This window comes from Bos grunniens, chromosome 11 (genome assembly GCF_055505025.1).
Source record: "Bos grunniens cultivar Pamir isolate PY7600 chromosome 11, Bosgru_T2T1.0, whole genome shotgun sequence".
Classification (NCBI taxonomy): Eukaryota; Metazoa; Chordata; class Mammalia; order Artiodactyla; family Bovidae; genus Bos; species Bos grunniens.
Window position 1 is genome coordinate 6,795,197 of NC_141175.1, and position 18,041 is coordinate 6,813,237.

Consider the following 18,041-nt stretch of genomic DNA (forward strand, 5'->3'; position numbering starts at 1 on the left):
CCAGAGAAGCCCCCACCTGTGTGCAGTCCTTCCGGCAGCCAATGCCTCCCTGCTCATCCTGTTATCTCCAGTATTATCTCCAGCAACACTAGCGAACACAAGCACTTTAGTCTGCAATTACAGCCTGCTGCCACCAGGTGGGTTCTGGAGCAGGAGCTCTCGTTGCCCTTCAGATCTGCCGGTTGGAATTTCGTAAAATTACCTACAGAAAGCAATTTAGATTTTTGATCAAGGGCCGGCGCACTGACTTTTATGAAGTCTGACACTGCCATTGCAGTGAGAGGAGGGGAAGGCCAGGGGCCACCAGAGGCATCGGAAAACGTCTCGCGAGGAATCAAAGGCGAAGCAAAATTTGTAACGGGATGAAGAGGAGGAGTACGAAGAGTCATGTCCCCGACTGGCCCCAAAGACCTGCAAGCGAACAACTTGCAGGACCTTCAAGCAAGATCAGCCCCCCGAAGTACTGGGTCTTTGGGAATACCTGAAGCTCCAAATGGGAATGGCCTGTACGTACAAGTGTGAATTCCAGCATCTTCAGGGGTGTGTGTGTGTGTGTACACAGCTAGAATGCACAGAGAGGCGGGCCTGATGGGTGCCAGCAGGTTGGAAGGGTGATAGCCTCACGGCTGTTACATGCCGGAGCACAGGCGTGAACTCACACTTCCCAGTTTGTGCACCTCCTCCTGGCCAGGAGGTCCTGGAGAGGAGAGCCAGGGCCTGGCTCTACACTGATGGCCTCCCTGCTCTTTGTTCTTCCTGAAGGAGGATCTGGAAATGGGCACCAGAGCATTTTGAAATTCTAGGCGTTGGGAGGGCACTTGAGGTCCATCTTGGTCCACCTGCACAGGCTGCATGGATTCCTTCAAGCTGTCCATGAAAATTAATTTTAAAAAGCAGCAAAGATTCAGGGGCAGTAACAAAGCAAGACACTGATATTTGAGAGTCATCTGGAAACCAGGAGGAATCTGCCCAGCGCCTTGTGAGCTTTGACTGGTTTATACTGTGGCCTTCTCTTCCGGGAGCTGATGCCCCAGCTGCGACAAGGATGGTTATTTTAAAAACCAGTAGGTGAAACAACTCTTCCTGCCCGCTCTCCAACTCCTAGGTATTTTCCACATTTCCCTTTCATGCAGACAAAAGCGTCGACCCATTCAGATGCTAAGTGGTAAATGTCCCAAGTAATTTTTATTTTAGAATACAAGAGAGGTACAAATGTATTTACAGTTGTACATGTACAATCAAATAATATATATCACAGGTTCGTAAATATCATTTAAGATAAATATTTACAAAGTTAAAGTGACCATTTTCTGGAAGTAGAGCACAGGTTCTTGAAAACTCTATACATTTTATACTTTTCATCAATATTATAATTAATTTTACAAAACGCCCTAGGCGGGATTCTAGTAAATGACTGCAAGGTGGGGAAAGGCGACACTAGAGGGCGCCCACGGCCCGGAGCGTGGGGAAACCGGACAGAGCCCGGGGCGGAACCTCCTGGCATCCCGCACAGCTCGGAGATGCTTTCCGGGCAGAAAACCCAGTCTTGGCCTCCTGGTACCGAAGGGTGGCGAGGAGGCCCGGCATCCCCTTTCCAAGCTTGACGTTAGAGCTGAAAGCGAGGCGGCGTTGGTCCAATTCTCTCATTTTACAGATGGGGATAGGGGAAGCGTAGGCCCAAAGAGAGGCAGGCCTCATCCCAAGGAGTGGATTTCTATTTTGCCTTGGTGCGTGCTTAAGTCGCTTCAGTCCTGTCCGACTCTTTGCAACCCTGTGGGCTGTAGCCCGCCAGGCTCCTCTGTCCATGGGATTCACCAGGCAAGAATACTGGAGCGGGTTGCCATGCCCTCCTCCAGGGGATCTTCCCCACCCAGGGATCGAACCTGGTCTCCTGCATGGCAGGCAGATTCTTTACCGCTGAGCCACCGCGGTTTCGCCTTCCTTCTCAGCCTGTTTGGCACATTTGTGCCTTGTGTGTCCCCAGGGAGCCCATGGCGGGGGGCGGGGGGGGGGGCAGGTGGCCCGAAGGAGAGAAGCCCCCCAACCCCGTCCTGGCAGGGAAGGGCAGGTCTCTCCGGCCTCCTCTAGCTGCCCCGGAGCCCGCCAGCCCCCAGCTCTCAAGGAGGGGGCGACACTGCAGGATAGCAGTCCCTGAGGAGGGAGGAGGAGAGAGATGGCGCGTGCCAGCCCCGCTATGCCCACCCTGGGACCGGGAGTTCACTCTCCATTCCCAACACGCGGCTCTCTGTGAGGATGGTGGGGGTCTCCCTTTCCCCTCCCCCTCGCTGAGGACCCTCGGAGGCTTTCAGTCCCCTCTCCGGCCACTCACAAGGGGGCTATATCATCCCGATCAGCCGACTCAAGAGGCGTGCGACTCGGGGACCGTCTGAAGAAGAGGTGGCCGAGGTCGGGGAGGGGGTAGGGAAGGCCCGGGAGAGGAACTTCGCCCCTCAGGGTCCTCGTGTGCGAAACTGGAGCGAAGAGGGTAAGCCTCGGCGTCATTTCTGGGGCGCGCCTACTGAGCCGGGTCCGGCAGCCGCGTGCGGCCGAGAGGTCGCGTCGGGAGAGATGACAGCCGCGTGTTGCGCGGCGGCCTGGGGTATGGGGGCGCGGGCGCGGGGAGCGGGGGCGCGCACGCAGGCGCAGGCGCTCTCAGCACCAAGGCCGGCAGGTGTCTTGCGGCGACCTGGGGTCTGGGCGGCGGGGGCGCTCGGGGGTGAGCGGGGGCGCGCGCGGGGAGCGGGGCCGCGCACGCAGGCGCAGGTGCTCACAGCACCATGGCCGGCAGATGGTGCGCGGCGGCGGCAGCGGCGAGCGCGGGCGCGTGCGCGTGCGGCGCTGGCAGCGCGGGCGAGTGGGCCTGCAGCGCGGCGCTGGGCGGCCGGTGGCGCGCGCTCTTCTGGTGGGCGCGCAGGCCCGCCAGCTGGGAGTAGGCGCTCTGGCACACCTGGCACTTGTAAGGGCGCTCGCCCGTGTGCAGGCGCACGTGGTTGCGCAGCGTTGACGACTGGCTGAAGCGGCGGTTGCAGAAGCGGCAAACGAAGGGCTTGTCCAGCGTATGGATGCGCATGTGCGAGCGCAGGTTGCTGCGCGAGTTGAATCCGCGGTGGCAGATGACGCAGCGCATGCGGCCCGCCGTGCCCGTCGCCGAGTCCGCGGGGTGGAAGTCCTCTGGCCGCGCGGGCGGGGTCCGGGTGGGGGACGGGGAGGCGGGAAGGAGGAGAGAGAGAGAGCAGCCTCGTTGGCATCCCCGAGGCCGGCGGCTCGACACCACGCCCTCCCCCCGCCCTCGTACGCCTCCCCGAGGGTCCCCCTCCCGGGGCTCAGCCGCCTCGGATCATCGATCCGTCGGGGTGACCGCTCCGCAGACTGATTGGGGCCACCGCACAGGGGTTGGAAGGGGCAGCGAGCGCCCTGACCTGGCATCCGTTAGGAGTCGGACTCCAGACCCATGCTTCGAGATCTCGGGGACTTAGTGACTTAGCCTCTCGGGGAAGCCTCAAGTTTCTCATCCAGTACAATGAGAACCTACGTGAAGGCAGGGCACCCAAAGCCAGGTGCTTTGTGACAAGCTGGAGGGATGAGGTGGGGAGGGAGGTGGGTTCGGGACACATGGATGCCCCGTGGCCCATTCATGTTGATGTAAGGCAAAAACCATCACAGTATTAAGTAATTATCCTCCGATTAAAATAAATAAGTACATTTTGAAAAATAATTTTTTAAAATGGGAACCTACTACGACCTCACGGGGATTACGCACAGCTACACCTGAGTGCATGTATTCAGTTCTCAGTCGTGTCAGATTCTTTGTGACCCCATGGACTGTAACCCACCAGGCTCCTCTGTCTACGGTGTTTTCCAGGCAAGAATACTAGAGTGAGTTGTCATTTCCTCCTCCAGGGGATCTTCCTGAGATGATCACAAAAAAAGCTGACATCTTCAAAGGCTACTCTGTATAGAGCACTTTACCTGCCTAAGCCTGGACTTAGGAAGTACCAGGCTTACAGCAGCCGTCCATAAATGGTAGTAACTGTTATAACTACTCCTCTTCCCCCAAAGCCTCTCATTTATTTATCCCACATTTATTTACTGAGTGCCATCTATGTACCTGGTGGCCTTGATGGTAAAGAATCTGCCTGCAATGCAGAAGACCTGGGTTTGATCCCTGGGTTGGGAAGATCCCTTGGAGAAGGGAATGGCAACCCACTCCAGTATTCTTGCCTGGAAAATTCCATGGACAAAGGAGCCTGGTGGGCCACAGTCCATGGGGTTGCAAAGAGTTGGGTTTGACTGAGAAACTTGCACTTTTTCAACTATGTACCAGTGAACTGTACCTCACTTTTCTCATCCCCAAAACGAAAGCAATGATGACATTGTTATCATTGCTTATCATAGCAAAAAGTTGCTATGAGGATCAGAAAAAATGGTTTGTGAAACATTAGAGCAAGGGCTGGATAGACAGTAGTTCCTGAGCCTCAGATTCATCCTTTAAAAATAAAAATGACCAAATATCACAAAGGTTTTATGAGGACCCGAGTGGGATGATACCTATAAAAGGTTTAGCCCAATACTTGGCAGGAAATAGGTTTTGAGCAAATGGTCTCTACCATGGTGATCAGTGCTGTGCCCCCCCGCCCCCAGCCCCCACCGCCCAACAAACACACACGCGCACACACTCTGCTCAGACTTCATTCAACAGAGGCACACTGAGCACCTACTCTGTGCCAGGTCCAGCACCATGGACAGAGCGGGGAGGGCACTTAGACATCATCTTGCCCAACAAGCATCCTTCTTTTAGAGGTAGGGAAACCGAGCACAGAGCCATTTCCCAAGATTGCACAGCAGAACTGGAATTCAATCCAGTGTCCTTACTGCCTGGCCCCTTGCTTCTCTGCCACACCCTGCTTCTCCCTCCACCCAATCTGCCCCCAGACAGTCTATTTTGTCCAGAATAAGAACTGTCTTCCATCCATGCCTGGACCATGGCAGCGGCTCCAGGGGCATCAGCCTCCTTAAACCAGGAAGTGTCATGTGCTTGACGCTGCTGAAGATGGAACCAAGGTCCCCAGAGGCCAGGAGTTTCCCTGCCAAATACACACACACACACACCCTTACTTTCTCACTCTCTGAGTTCTGTGGGTCCGTTGTCTTTGTGGACTCATGGGACTACCTACCATGCTTGTTCTTTTTCTGCTCCTCCTCCAGTCCGGGCACACCAGGGATCCCCAGGAAGGTGTTGTGTGAATTTCCATACCACACCAGCAGCTCCTGGTCTGGAGGGATCATCTATAGGGAAGGAGGCAAGAGGAAGTCAGGGAGGCAGCAGTCCCCTGTCCCCCCACCAGGGGAGAATGTCCCCTCACAGCCAGGAGGAGCTGTCCTAGCTCCCACCATGGACATGTGGATACAGTTGCAGCCCCAAGAGAGCCACACTGGGGTCCCTTTCTACCAGGCTATCTCCAACAAGCTTCACAGACACGGGAGGCCCTGGGATGCTCCGCCCCTCTGCTTCACTCTGCCCAGGTTTCTCACCATCTCATCCTGGCTCTGCTGCTGGGACCAGAGCTGTCTCCTGGCCGCTCTCCCATACTGACAACAATGGGATGGAAACCATGCTTCAAGCAGAAATAACTGAAGAAGGAAAGCTAGAAAACTTGTCATTTCTCTCCAAGGGGAACCAGAGCCAACCAGCCCTCAGGTCTGCAGGGCTAAGCCAGACATCCCCAAGGAGCATGGGCTGTGGGGCGCCCTGTGGTTCTCAGTTATACCCTGCCTGACGGTGTTCTGGAAACATCTCTCAACCAGCGCACCCAGGAGGCAGCACCACGTCACATATACTTCTCTCCCCGTCACAGGCCTCTGTATGACTCCCTGCAAATGGCTAAAAGAGAAGCATTCAGATCAATGAATGCTTCCGCCTCCAGACATACCGGGGCACCCAGCCTTAAATGGGATCTGTCTCGCCATGTCATAGGCCTGTGGCACAGCTCCCCAGGTGGCTCAGAGGTAAAGAATCTGCCTGCAGTGCAGGAGACGAGGGTTCCATCCCTGGGTCGGGAAGATCCCCTGAAGAAGGAAATGGCAACCCACTCCAGTATTCTTGCCTGGAGAATTCCATGGACAGAGGGGCCTAGTGGTCTATAGCCTATGGTTTGCAGAAGTGTCAGATATGACTTGGGAACTAAGCAACGATAGGTCTATGGCAGAGAACTCCACAGTGACGGGGCTCTGCTGCTGCCAGGGGAGGACCTGCTACAGGGGCCTGCCGTCGGGAGAGCTCTGCAGTGACAATCCAGGGAGGCTGCGGAAGGCTCTTGCCTGAGGTGGCGCTGACCCCTTCCTCTGGGACATCCCAGGGGCCCCCACCCCTCTGGTGGCAGCCAGTTACTCAAGGTGAAGAACCCTCTGGTCCTAGCCAGCTAGAGCAAAGGCGAGAGGGCAAGGCCCATCACCTCCTGAGGCCTGGACCCCAGAGGAGTGACTTTGGCACCCACTGGGTGGATCCCACTGGGGGTCACTCTCTGATCGGCCCAGAGCAAGGTAGACACCTCCAGGCAACAGCTGGTTGTTTTCCTAGTGGGCCCTTTTTGGTTTTTTGGCTGTATCACGTGGCATGTGGGATCTTGGTTCCTGGATCAGGAATTGAACCCGTGCCCCCTGCAGTGCGAGCTCAAAGTCTTAACCACTGGGCCGCCAGGGAAGTCCCCAGGTGAGTCCTCTTTTAGTTGAAGTGAATACAAAAAAATCACACAAGACTCCATGTAGGCTGTCTGAAATCACCCTAGAATGGACCCTTCTCCTTGGCTTCCAGGGTCACAGAGAAAGCCCCCACCCCTTCCCTTTGGTTCTGGCCTGCAGACCCCTGCCAATCACAGAACCGTTCTGCTTGCCACACCTGCGTTCCTCTGGTCTGAGCCAGGAAGAACCTCCGACCATCAGAGCCAGCTCTGCCCTACCCTGCAGGGGAGGGAAGCAGGGAGAGGAGAGAGTGGAAGAAGCAAAGTTCCAGGGGGCCTAGGCGATGTCCATCCTCCAATGACTTGGCCTGAAGTCCCCATGCCCCTTTCTAACAGACCCCACAGCCCTTGGGGTGTCATGGCAAGCCACATGGTCACTGAGTGACAAGGAGCCTGGCAGAGGGTACCATGCCTGCTCAGATTGATGGGGTTTAAATATGGAAAGATCAAAGGCAGTCTCAGAAGCCAAGGGAAATTAGGCCATGCCTAAAAGCAGATAGATGAGAATCTGGCACTGCAGCAAGAGTCCTCCTGGCCTCTGATCATTCACAGGCACGGCCACTGTCAAGGAGGCCAGCAGGTCAGAGCTGGAGGCCCTGCTGGAAAAGCTGAGAGAGGTTCAGTGAACCCCTTAGAAAAGAGGGTGATGGAGCTAAAGTATTCAGGATAAATTCACTGTGAAGGAAGCTGCTGAGAGATGGTGCCGGTGGGCCTTCAGTCCCTGGGTCCCTGGGTGACCTTAGGCGAGCATTCGGCCTTCCTAAGCTGGTCTCCTCAAATGAGGGTGGTGGGGAGCATGATCTCTGAGGTCCCCCCAATTCTAAGACTCTGTCAGTCACCTCTGACACTGTCCCAGCCACTGGCTTCAATATTCACACGACACCAGATCTTTGTACATCATGGTTCTTCTAAAGTGACCAGCTGTCTGGTCCAGCTGTCCAGCTGTCTGTACATGCCCCTTCTTTCAGGAGGTGGTATTGCCAAGGGTTCCGGCTCAGGTGCTGGGACCACAGAGGTCAGGGTCCACTTGGGCTCCCCGCCTGCTGAGCGTGCCCCCTTGGGCAAGTGGCCTTTTATACCCAGTCCTCACTTTCCTCAACTGTAAAACAGTGACCACACCTCTGCTGGACATCCACCTCTGGGGTATTGGGTCCCCCGGTTGTCCCCATGGAGCCTGCAGTGTGGCGAGGGGGGGCCCAGGATGCCCGTGGCTCTGCCTTCAGTGACCATCAGAAGCACAGGCTGGGGAATTCCTCAGCGGTCCAGTGGTTAGGACTTGGTGCTTTCACTGCCGAGGGCCAGGTTCAATCTTTGGCTGGAGAATTGAGATCCCGCATGCCACGAGGCAGAACAACAAAAAAAGCACAGGCTGGCCTGCGTGCCCCCAGGACACCAATACCACGCTGGTGCCACCGTGTCCTGGCCCCATCTGCCCTGAGCGGGAGGGGAAAGCCCAGAGGTGGGGTGAGAGGGGTCAGCAAGCCCCCACGATGTCTCTGAAAACTGCATCGCCATCTCCAGACTTGCAGTCCGGGAGTCAAATACCTAAGTCAACACCAGCCTTTTCATTTGAATTGACAGTGACAACCATTATGAAACATAAAACAAATATAACAGTGATAGCAATCATGGTGATGAATGAAGAGCCAAGAGCATCTGGAAATGCATGAATTCTGAAGATTATTATTCAAAATGGTGGTTGGGGACAATATTGTTAAAATAAGAGCTTTAATATTGACTGTTTTGAGTCATTTATTTATGGACGCGTTTTTCAAATGGACTAAAATTAATTTTACTCCTGGATTTTAAAAATTAGAACAGTGACACAGACACAAAGGAGGATAATGGGAAAAGTAATTCTCCCAACCAAGGTGCCCAGCCACGTTTTCTGGTTTTCTGCGAATCTTTCCTCAGATGGGTTTGTCATTTTGAGACTTTTTTTTTTTAATGTTGATAAAAATTGACTTACATCTTCTACATGCTGCATCTGATGTTTTAAGAATTAATGAGCACATATTACTTTTATACAAAAATAATATATATTTTTTAATTAATTAATTTGGCTGTGCCAGGTCTTAGTTGCAACAAGAGGGACTTTTTTATTTTTATTTTTTTCAGTTGCAGCATGGGGGATCTAGTTCCCTAACCAGGGATCGAACCTGGGCACCCTGCGTTGGGAGCGTGGAGTCTTAGCCATTGGACCACCAGGGAAGTCCCAAAAAAGAACAGTTTTTAAAGAAAATCTATTAAAAAGAACCTGCTAGAATTGACAATGACACACATCCCCAGACAGCAAGAAGTTTCCAGTGTGGGGGAGAATGGATACATGTGTATGTATGGCTGAGTCCATTTGCTGTTCGCCTGAAACTATCACAACACTGTTAATTGGCTGTACCCCGGTACAAAATTAAACATGTTTAAAAAATAAACTAATCGGAACTGATGACATGAGCGTATTTGAGGTTATCCCGGTCAAGACAAAAAAAAAAAAACAACAAGCATCCAGTTCTCAAAGCAGCGCTGGGGAAGGCAGCCTCACCTCTTGGAGGCACTGAAGGTTCTCTCTACCCATCAGAGCTCCGGGAAACTAGCAGCAGCTCCTGGCCTGGACCTCTGGCCTCTGCCTGCTCCCAATGGCCCCAGGGATGGAGACCAGGAGAGCCCAAGAACCGGCAGCCTGTTCCCTGAAAGCCTAGTACCACTGGCCGGAGGCTCCTGGATGCTGATCGCCTGAGAGCAAAGAATAGCCACGGTCCTCTGCAGGGCCCCCCAGTGCCCTCAGAAGCCCTATTTCTCCTTTTTTTGAAGAGATGCCCACTGCACAGCATGTAGGATCTTAGTCTCCCAACCAGGAATCGAACCCACACCCCGCCCCCCACAGTGGAAGTGTGATGTCTTAACCCTTGGACAGCCTGGGAAGACCCTAGCCCCATTTCTTTCCAGTCAACACTCTGGCCTGGCCCAGCCGGGGCTCTCCACTAGGGCTCAGAGAATGAGAATCAACTGCTTGTTCACTTTTCTGGAGAGCAGAGACTAACTCGGGACACACAATAAACAAAGCAATTCCCAAAGAGACGAATGCCGCATCATAAAGTTCGCATCATCAAGACTCTGGGTGAATTTCAGAGCCTGACTCTTTAATTGACAAATTACATGATCTCCCAACGCATGCTTCTTCACCTTCCCTATCAACCCAGAAGTTTTGTCCTGACCCATTTCTGAATTTTTATTATCAGTTGAAAATGTGTGGGGGTTTGGGTTTGTTTTCCTAATATAAATTCATGTCACAACATGGAACATGCTCCCAGGAGGCTCTAATGCCCCCTGTCCCCGCCCCCGGCAGTACAGAAACCCTAGTCCAGAAGGACCTCGGTGTCATCTGGACGAATATCAATTTCCATTGTATCACAGATGTCCTGACATAGCAATTAATAGAGTTCCAGCAAGTAGATATTGGCCAGGGAGGTCCCATGGCGCAGTGACCAAGGGCTCTGCTCGGGGATCAGACAAATTCAAACCACAGCTCAACAGTCTCCCAAGATCCCCCTGAACCTCAGTTTCATCGTCATTAAAATGGGGATAAGGAAAGCCCCAGGCTGAGGGGATGAAAGTTGCGAAAATCCTTAGCGTGGTGTTGGCACATGGTAACTGCTCCATGGATGGTAGCATCATTAATGATGCTTAATATTAATAATCAAAGTCCCTTAACTGCACCCACCAGTGAGCAAGGTTGAAAGGAAAGTAGAGCCTGTCCTCACAGAAAAAGAAGGATGGAGAGACGGAGCTGTTGGGCTCCAGGGGGAGAAGAAGTTCAATAGCTTGGAAAGAGAATAAAAGTCGCAAACAAGCAAAGAGCCCACATTTCAGGGCTATTTGGCATTTGTCCTATGCCAAAACATAGGGCGAGAAAAGCCTGAGAAGTTTCTTCCCAGTTCCCAAATCCAAAATTTGCATAAATTATTCCTAAATACTTTATTTGTATTGAATTTGGGGGTCAAATTTCTTGCTTCGCAGGGCAGCCAGTTTTATTTACCGGTTTTGTTTTCCTGGGAGAAACAGGTCTGTGTGTCCACTTTCAAGCCAGCTCCCATCACCCAGAGAAAGACTTATGCATTAACATGTAGTGCCCATGTGCCATGTGCTGGGCAATTTCTAGAAATGTCATTTTAGGCACCTGAGGTTACAGTAAATTCTTCCGTGGTAGAGGACAGCAAAGGGAGGAGGGTCCTAGCATAACATGCCGGCAAATCCAGCCAGATACCAAATCCACCTGGACCGGCTGGCCCCAGAAACCCATCACCCTCGTCTCCATTTGGACAGCCTTCCTTTTGAATTTATAGAAAATTTTAGAGCCACATTAGTATATTCTGTTATTTTCTGAAGATGCTTCTTTCCATTGTTTCTCTTTTATTCGCAAGAAACGGGTTACTGTTATGAAATAAACATAGCAGTTCTGGGTGACAGGAAGATTAAGAAAACAGGTCATGGCACAGAGTCTTCTTGGCCCCCTCACACAAACACAGGACAGACAGCCCCCACACTGCAGAGGCGTCGGGGGGAGTGGCCTGGGGCAGCAGGAATTTCTTCCAGCCGAGCCCTGCTGCATGGCAGTCAGTCACACACACCCAGACGCACAGCTGGTCCGGTAAGTGGCATCTGACATTTTGGCGTATCACTTTAAGAAAACTGCCACCACCAAAAAAAAAAAAATATGTGTCCAACATCACTTGTTTAAAGTAAAATGGGTGATATTTTGTGTTTTCTTATCCCTCACTCCAGCACTCGGCTTGCTAATTCTGTAGAAGCATGGATAGCCAAATTGCTGATATCCACTAATCTAGATCATATCCAGGAGGATATATTTGCCTAATCTTCTTTCTTCAATGTTTAAAATGTATTTTATTCTGTTTTGTCTTTTGGTCGCTCCAAGTGGTGGCTTTTGGGATCTTAGTTCCCCGACCAGGGACTGAACCCAGGCCCTCGGCAGTGACAGGGCTGAGGCCTAAGTACTGGACCACTAAGAAATTCCCCTCTTTTCTTCAATTTTAATTCCCCGTCAAATGTAGATGACTTTTAAAAATCTGATAATCTTAGATTCCTCTGTGGAGACACATCTTAGCCACGTTGTCCTCTGACTCTGAATTTCCGTACAAATGTCTGTTAATATTTCCTGACTCTGCTCAGCGCTCAGCCAGTGACCTGAACAGTGAGAGGAGACGCCTGTCTCCATAACTGATGCTGTCGGGAGTCCTTTGCTAAAATCACGTTGGCATCCTTACCCTGTTTCCCGTGGGTGTGAGTGTGTGTGTATATGAGTGTGCGCGTCTCTCCGTGGGAGGGATGGAATGAATGTGTGTCCCCCACCTCATCTGTTTCAGTGTAGCCAAGAAGCAGTGCACAAATGTTAAGGATGCATGTGAGGTCGAGCAGGTGAAAGGGGGTGCTCTGTGCCAGAAGTGGGGTTCAGCCACACATGAGACCAATCCTAGGGTTGGCCTTTCTCCTGTAAGAAGCACCTCCACCCTCAGCCTGGGTTCGGATCAGTCCTGTCTTCACTCTACCCCGTCTCATGCAAACTTCAGTCTAAGAACTGCTTACCTTCCTTTTTTTTGCACAGCAGGGCGTGTAGGATCTCAGTACTGAGACAGGGATCAAACCTGGGCCTGGCTTTGAAAGCACCGAGCCCGAACCCCTGGACCTCCAGGGCATTCCCAACCTCTCTTTACCCTTCCTGGTCCTCCTCAGGTCCAGCCCTCGGAACACACTTCCTGGCCACACCAGGGCCCAAGCAAAGGCCCTTCTGTTGCCACCCCTGGGAAATTCCCTGGGGTTTGGTTATTAAGCGACAATTATCCAGTGCCCGCTCAGAGCCTTAGAAAGACGTGAGGCTCTGAGTTGCAGGAAGAAAATGGACTAAAGGAAGGGCGAGTCATTCAGAACACCCCCAAACTCAGCCAAGCCCAGCCCCACCCCAAGAGGCACAGTGCCTTTTTCCACAAGCATGGGATCCAGAGGATTGTGGGGGCACAATCCCCGCCCCGACCCCCCACCCCCCCCACACACCACTTGCTGCCAACCTGCCATGGGGAGGCGAGGCTGCTAGCCCCTGTCCTGGGCCAGACACTGAGCAAATTTCCTGCCAAGGGACAAGGTCTTAAGGGTCCCAACAGCCAGGCTGCCTCAGCTACCACCACTCGTGCCATTATCCTCTCCCCAAATAGCATGAGCCTGTCTGCCTCTGCCTCTGCCCAAGCATTTCACACCTCCTTTCCATCCCCCTTGAACCTCCTGCCCTGGGCCTGGCCAGCTCCTCACCCCACCCCCACCCCCATCATGGGAAGCAATATATATCTGCCTTCTATCTCTCACTTTCCGTCTTGTCTGAGAAGCTTCACTCGCTCAGATATCAATGCTAACATCCCCGTACCCCCACCCCACTCCAATGCCTGTAAAAGCTCCCGAGTCTGCCAGTCTTATCAAGTGAGACCCAGTAAACTGTAGATGATCACAGAAGCCTTCCTCGCAGATTAAATGCATGAGGATTAAATGCGATCACGCTCGTACCACATCTAGGAAAAGCCTGACGCCTCAAGTGATGAGGATGTGATAGCTGAGGCTAGAGTCGCTATCCACACCATCCACACGTCACTGGTGGCCCATGCATGTGGGACTATGGGCAATGCACAGCCGAAACACTGCTGACGCGGTACCCTCTCTCCCCACCAGATGCTTTCCCTGGACTGCTTTCTGATGACTCTGCATCTCTGTGGCTTCTCAATCCCGGGACGCCCTCAGCAGGTATCCCGGGACCTCGCTGTTGAGGCACCCATGACGTTCACAATGGCATACAGTCAAAGGTTCTGTTCTTTCTGATCTGCAGCAGGAAGCTTGCCCTGGAGGTCATGCTCCCAGAGACCATGATGCTCGGGCTTCAGTCCTCCAGCCTGGGCAGGGCCAGCTAGGCCAGCGTTTTCCCCAACACTCCCCTCTTGCTTCCACCTCAGTCCCTGGACACAACTGCCCTGCACCCCAGCCTGGCTGCTCCCCGACTGCCCCCTACACAATGATACACACACTCACCTCAATGGCTTTGTAGAAGATGCTGGTGCCGATCTGGACCACCTCCAGGTTCTGCTCCTGCTCGTTACGCGCGCATTTGATGTAGGTCATCCAGCTTCGGTGGTCCTCCTGGCTGGCATCGATGAAGTAGCGCACCGTGCCGTCCTCATTGAACACCTGGGCGCAGGTAAATCGGGGCCCGAGTGAGGCAGGGCTATGTGGTGTGTGCTGCCTGGGGCCAGGGCTAGGCCCCACACCAGGCCCATCCACACATTGTCTCTTTCCAGCCTCCCAACACTCCCAGGAAGTGGACACAGCTATTATAATCCCGGTTTTCCAGCGGAGGAAAGGAGGGCTCAGAGCAGTGTGGCGACTTGCCTGAAGCCAGCTGGCTAGAAGTGGCCAACAGGGAGTCAGTCTCCAGGACTCCACAGGCTCCTGCTGCCACGGCCTCCCCATCCCTGGACGAAAAGGGATCTCCAGGAGATCACTGACCAAAACGGCATCCCCTCTAGCCAGCTCTCTGGGGAAGTAGTGGGGAGCGCTGGCCAGGACCTCAGAGGGGGACACAGAGGAGCCTATAAAGGGAAGCCTGGCCCACTTGGGGACCTTGGCCTGGCCTCTCTATGTGGGAGTCACCAAAAGTACTTCTAGATCTACTGGAGCCCAACTTACTAACCCAGCAACCAGTGGAGAAAGGAACTGCTGGCTCAGGCCTCCAGAGGTGTGGGAGGAGGTGAGGTTAGGAGAGGCCGCGGGGCATCCCGTGGCCTCTTTCCCCCACTCCTGTGACCATGTGTAACATTTGTCCCACTCGGCTCCTTGAGCATCTGCTAGGAGGGGGTTATGGTGGAGCCTTGGGGAAGGGAGGGGAAATGACACTAGGGAGTGGGTGCATCAGCTGACCTCCTCCAAGTGAGAGCCCCAGGAGGCGGAAGTGCTCTCGGAGTGGCTTTATCCTGAGGCGGGGTGGGCGGGGGGAGCGCTTTGCTGGCATCTGGCACTGTTGTAGGGAGGAGAGACAGAAGACCTTGGATGGAAGGTCACTTTCCTTCTCTAAAATGGGAATAATAATCCATTGGGCTGCTGAGACAATCTGGTGGAATGCAGGCCCGGCACTCAGAAAGCTGACTCCATGCTCAGAAAGCGGACTCTGTGCCAGTTCAATAGCATTCATGTTCACTGTCATTGTTCCACCTGGTTTGAGAAGCTGACTCCCAGGGAGCACCCTCTCCCTTCATCCTTCCTTCCAGCCATGATCACCCCAAGGCCAAGGCTGGCTCTGAGGGGCTCTCTTTTGCTGCTGCTGGAGTGAGGGGAAAAATGCAGGTGGCCGGGAGATGGCTCCCAGGAATGGAGGTGGCTCCCAGGAATGGCTTCCCAGGTCTCCAGTGGGACTCTAGGCAAAGCACATGACTTCTCTGGGTCCTGGCGCCGCCCCACCCCACCCCTGGAAGTGCTCCCCAAGGCTCGCAGGAGGAGAGAGGCTTCGCCTTGTGATTTGGGGAGGAACCTCCAGACATCGGGCAGGTGTAGAAATCGACCTCAGGGACCAGTCATGGCCCAGCCCAAAGCGCCTACAGCTCCCAGCAAGGGAAGAACCAGCGGAGGGTCAGGCAGGCCGCCAGGGCCCCACCCACACCCCACACTCCGCAGTCCACGCTGCTCTTCCCCCCCCCCACGACCCGGAGACCCTGCCTACCTCCCACATGAGGTTGTTGTTCTTGCAGATGTCCACGTGCTCCGGAGCGATGACACGGCCAGTGAAGGGGCCCATCTCGGTGCCGGCCTTGATCCACGTCTTGGAGAAAATGCCAAGGCCCTCGCCGGGGATGGAGCTCTGCGCGATGATCACCTCGGCCGGCAGCACCAGGCTGGACAGCTTCTGAACCTCTGTGGCCGCCAGGCAGGGGGACTGAGTCAGAGTGGGAGGCAGGGAGGCCCGGCTCTTCCCCCCCTCCCCCCCCCCCCCCCCGGGGGTGGAGGCTCAGCAACCCGTGGAGCCTCCGAAAGCAAGAGGTGCCTTTGGGATTCATTTCTAGGAGGGTTTTCTTGTGTTTGTTTTCGTTTTGGGTCTCTCCACGAATTCTCAGAACATCCACAACCGCTCTTTCCCTCCACTTCGGCCAAGTTTAAGAACTGCTGGGCCGATGGCAGTTTAGGTCTTAACCAATGAGTAAACTGAGGCCCTCTCCCACGAGGAGGTGACGGTCCAGCCAAGATTCTTTCGCCGGGCTCGGATTCTGGGCGGTTCTCCCATGGCTCCGCGCGCGCTGCGCTTTCCCGCACCGAGCGCAGGGCACTGTCGGAGGACCCGGAGCTCGGCCAGGTGCTCTGACTCCGCTCGGGGTGCGGGGAACCTCGCGGCCGCGGCGCGCCGACCGCGCTGGGAAAGCAAGTCGGGCTCTGAGGCGGAGGCGGCTCAAAAGAAAGGCGGACGACTGCCGCGGGCCGTGTTTCACGCTTTCTGGGTGACCCTGGGTGCGCCCGGGTTCCTCGCTGCCCGGCGAGATCCGGGGGTGCCAGGAAGGGCAGTGCCCGGACCTAGGCCAGCCGCGAAGTCGCTTCTCAGGGTGGATAAGAGCCGGGGCGGCCCGCAACCCCCCGGGGGGGTCCTCCTGCCTTGGCCGGGCAGCCGGGGTGGGAGCGGCGAGGCGCACAGGGGCGGCCTTCATGTCTTACAAGGTTCCCCTCTAAGCTACCTGGGAAAATACCCGGCGAGCGGGCCGGCTGAAAGAGGGGGTTAAACGGTGTCCATTGCGGCGCGGCCGGCAATTTGTCACGCTGTTAAAGTGATCGCATTCATTCGGCTCCATTCGAAAGAAATTGCTAATTCTAAATTCATTAGCCCTGGAAGAATGCTGTAGCAGTAAATTGTAGCTCAATGCGGAGGGGACTTGTTTAAAAGGGGCCGAGGAATTCCCCTTACAAAAAGGGGGGATTAGACGGTTGACATAGCGTGAATGGAAGTGGAATTAGTCTGCACGGTAAATTAAGAGAGGAACAGAAATCGTAAAGGGGGAAAAGGGGGCGACGCGCAGAGATGCCAGCGCCGGGGGAAGATATTGTTTGCGGGTTGATGAATGAGGAGTAAGAACTTGAGACATCTTAAAGAAAAGAAACTTTTCTCCCTCTCTCATTCTCTCCCTCGCTCTCTCTCCGCCGCTTTCTCTCCTGTCCGCCCTCCTTCGCCCCCTCCCCAGCCCCCGCTGCCTTTTAAAGTTCTTGGTTTAAGTGGGAACTCTCGCGGGTCAAGCCCAAGTTAACTAAATGAATTTAAAACCCCTTCTTTTTGAGTCAACTGCTATTACACGCCTAGTAAGGCTTTAAATGCCGGGAACCCGCCGGCTCAAAGAGGATGAGGGGCGGCTGGGGAAGCGCGGGGGCGGCGGGCCCGACAGCCGGAGCGCCCAAATCTCGGACTTCGAGCCGAGCGCGGTGGAGGCGTCCCCCCGCCCGGGCTTGGCTGCTTGCGCCCCGGCTCGGCTTACGGGAAACTGAGTCACGGGCCGCGTGTGGAACGCCCGGATGGGCGCGAATGGCTGCCACCGTCCTCTGGTCCCCGCCGTGGCCCGCGCGTGTGGGCCCGGGAACCAGAGGGCTGCGGGGAGGGAGGGATGCGATCGGCCCCGACGGCGCGACTCACCGCCCGAGAAGGACTGCGCCAGGACCTCGGCGGTGAAGGCGGTCTTGGGGCTGGCGTGGTGGCTCTTGTCTTCGAAGAGCTGTTCGCCCAGAACGTTGCGCCAGCGGCCGTACAGGAAGCTGTGCAGGATGTCGGAGGTGATGACCTCGGCCAGCGCCAGCCCCGGAGCCTTCAGCCCGGTCTTGAGCACCAGGGCCTCCGCCGGGAGCACGGAGCCCATCATGGGCGGCCCGGGGCTCGCCGGCGCCGAGGACGGAGGGACGGACGGACGGACGGACGGCCCGGCCGAGGCGGGGGATGTGTTGGATGAGCCGGGGGGCGGGGTGGAGGGGAGCCCAGGAGCGGGAGAAGAGGGTTGCGATGGGGAAGGAAGAGGGGCAGGAGGGAGCGGGAGGCGAGGGGGTGGTTGGGAGGGAAGTGAACGAGGGAGAGCGAGGCAGAAGGCAGAGGGAGACGAGAAATGTGCAGCGATGGCAGAGGCGGCGCGAAGGGCTGGAGAGCCAGGGGTGGAGGCGGAGGCGGGTGCGGGAAGGCGGGGGCGGGCGGTGCGGGGTGGGTAGAAGGCGGGTGGCTGCAGAGAAACGGGCGGCGAGGGGCTC

General features: G+C 55.1%; 1 protein-coding gene across 1 annotated transcript; it reads right to left on the reverse strand.

Moving 5' to 3' along the window:
* Positions 1 to 1,159: 1,159 nt before the first annotated feature.
* PRDM12 (PR/SET domain 12) lies at positions 1,160 to 17,665 on the reverse strand. Its single transcript, XM_086323465.1, has 5 exons — positions 17,443 to 17,665; positions 15,499 to 15,689; positions 13,818 to 13,973; positions 5,175 to 5,286; positions 1,160 to 3,171 (listed from the first exon to the last, which is right to left on the reverse strand). The coding sequence occupies exons 1-5, from the start codon at positions 17,663 to 17,665 to the stop codon at positions 2,768 to 2,770; spliced, it is 1,086 nt and encodes a 361-aa protein (XP_086179591.1). The 3' UTR covers positions 1,160 to 2,767.
* Positions 17,666 to 18,041: the final 376 nt, after the last annotated feature.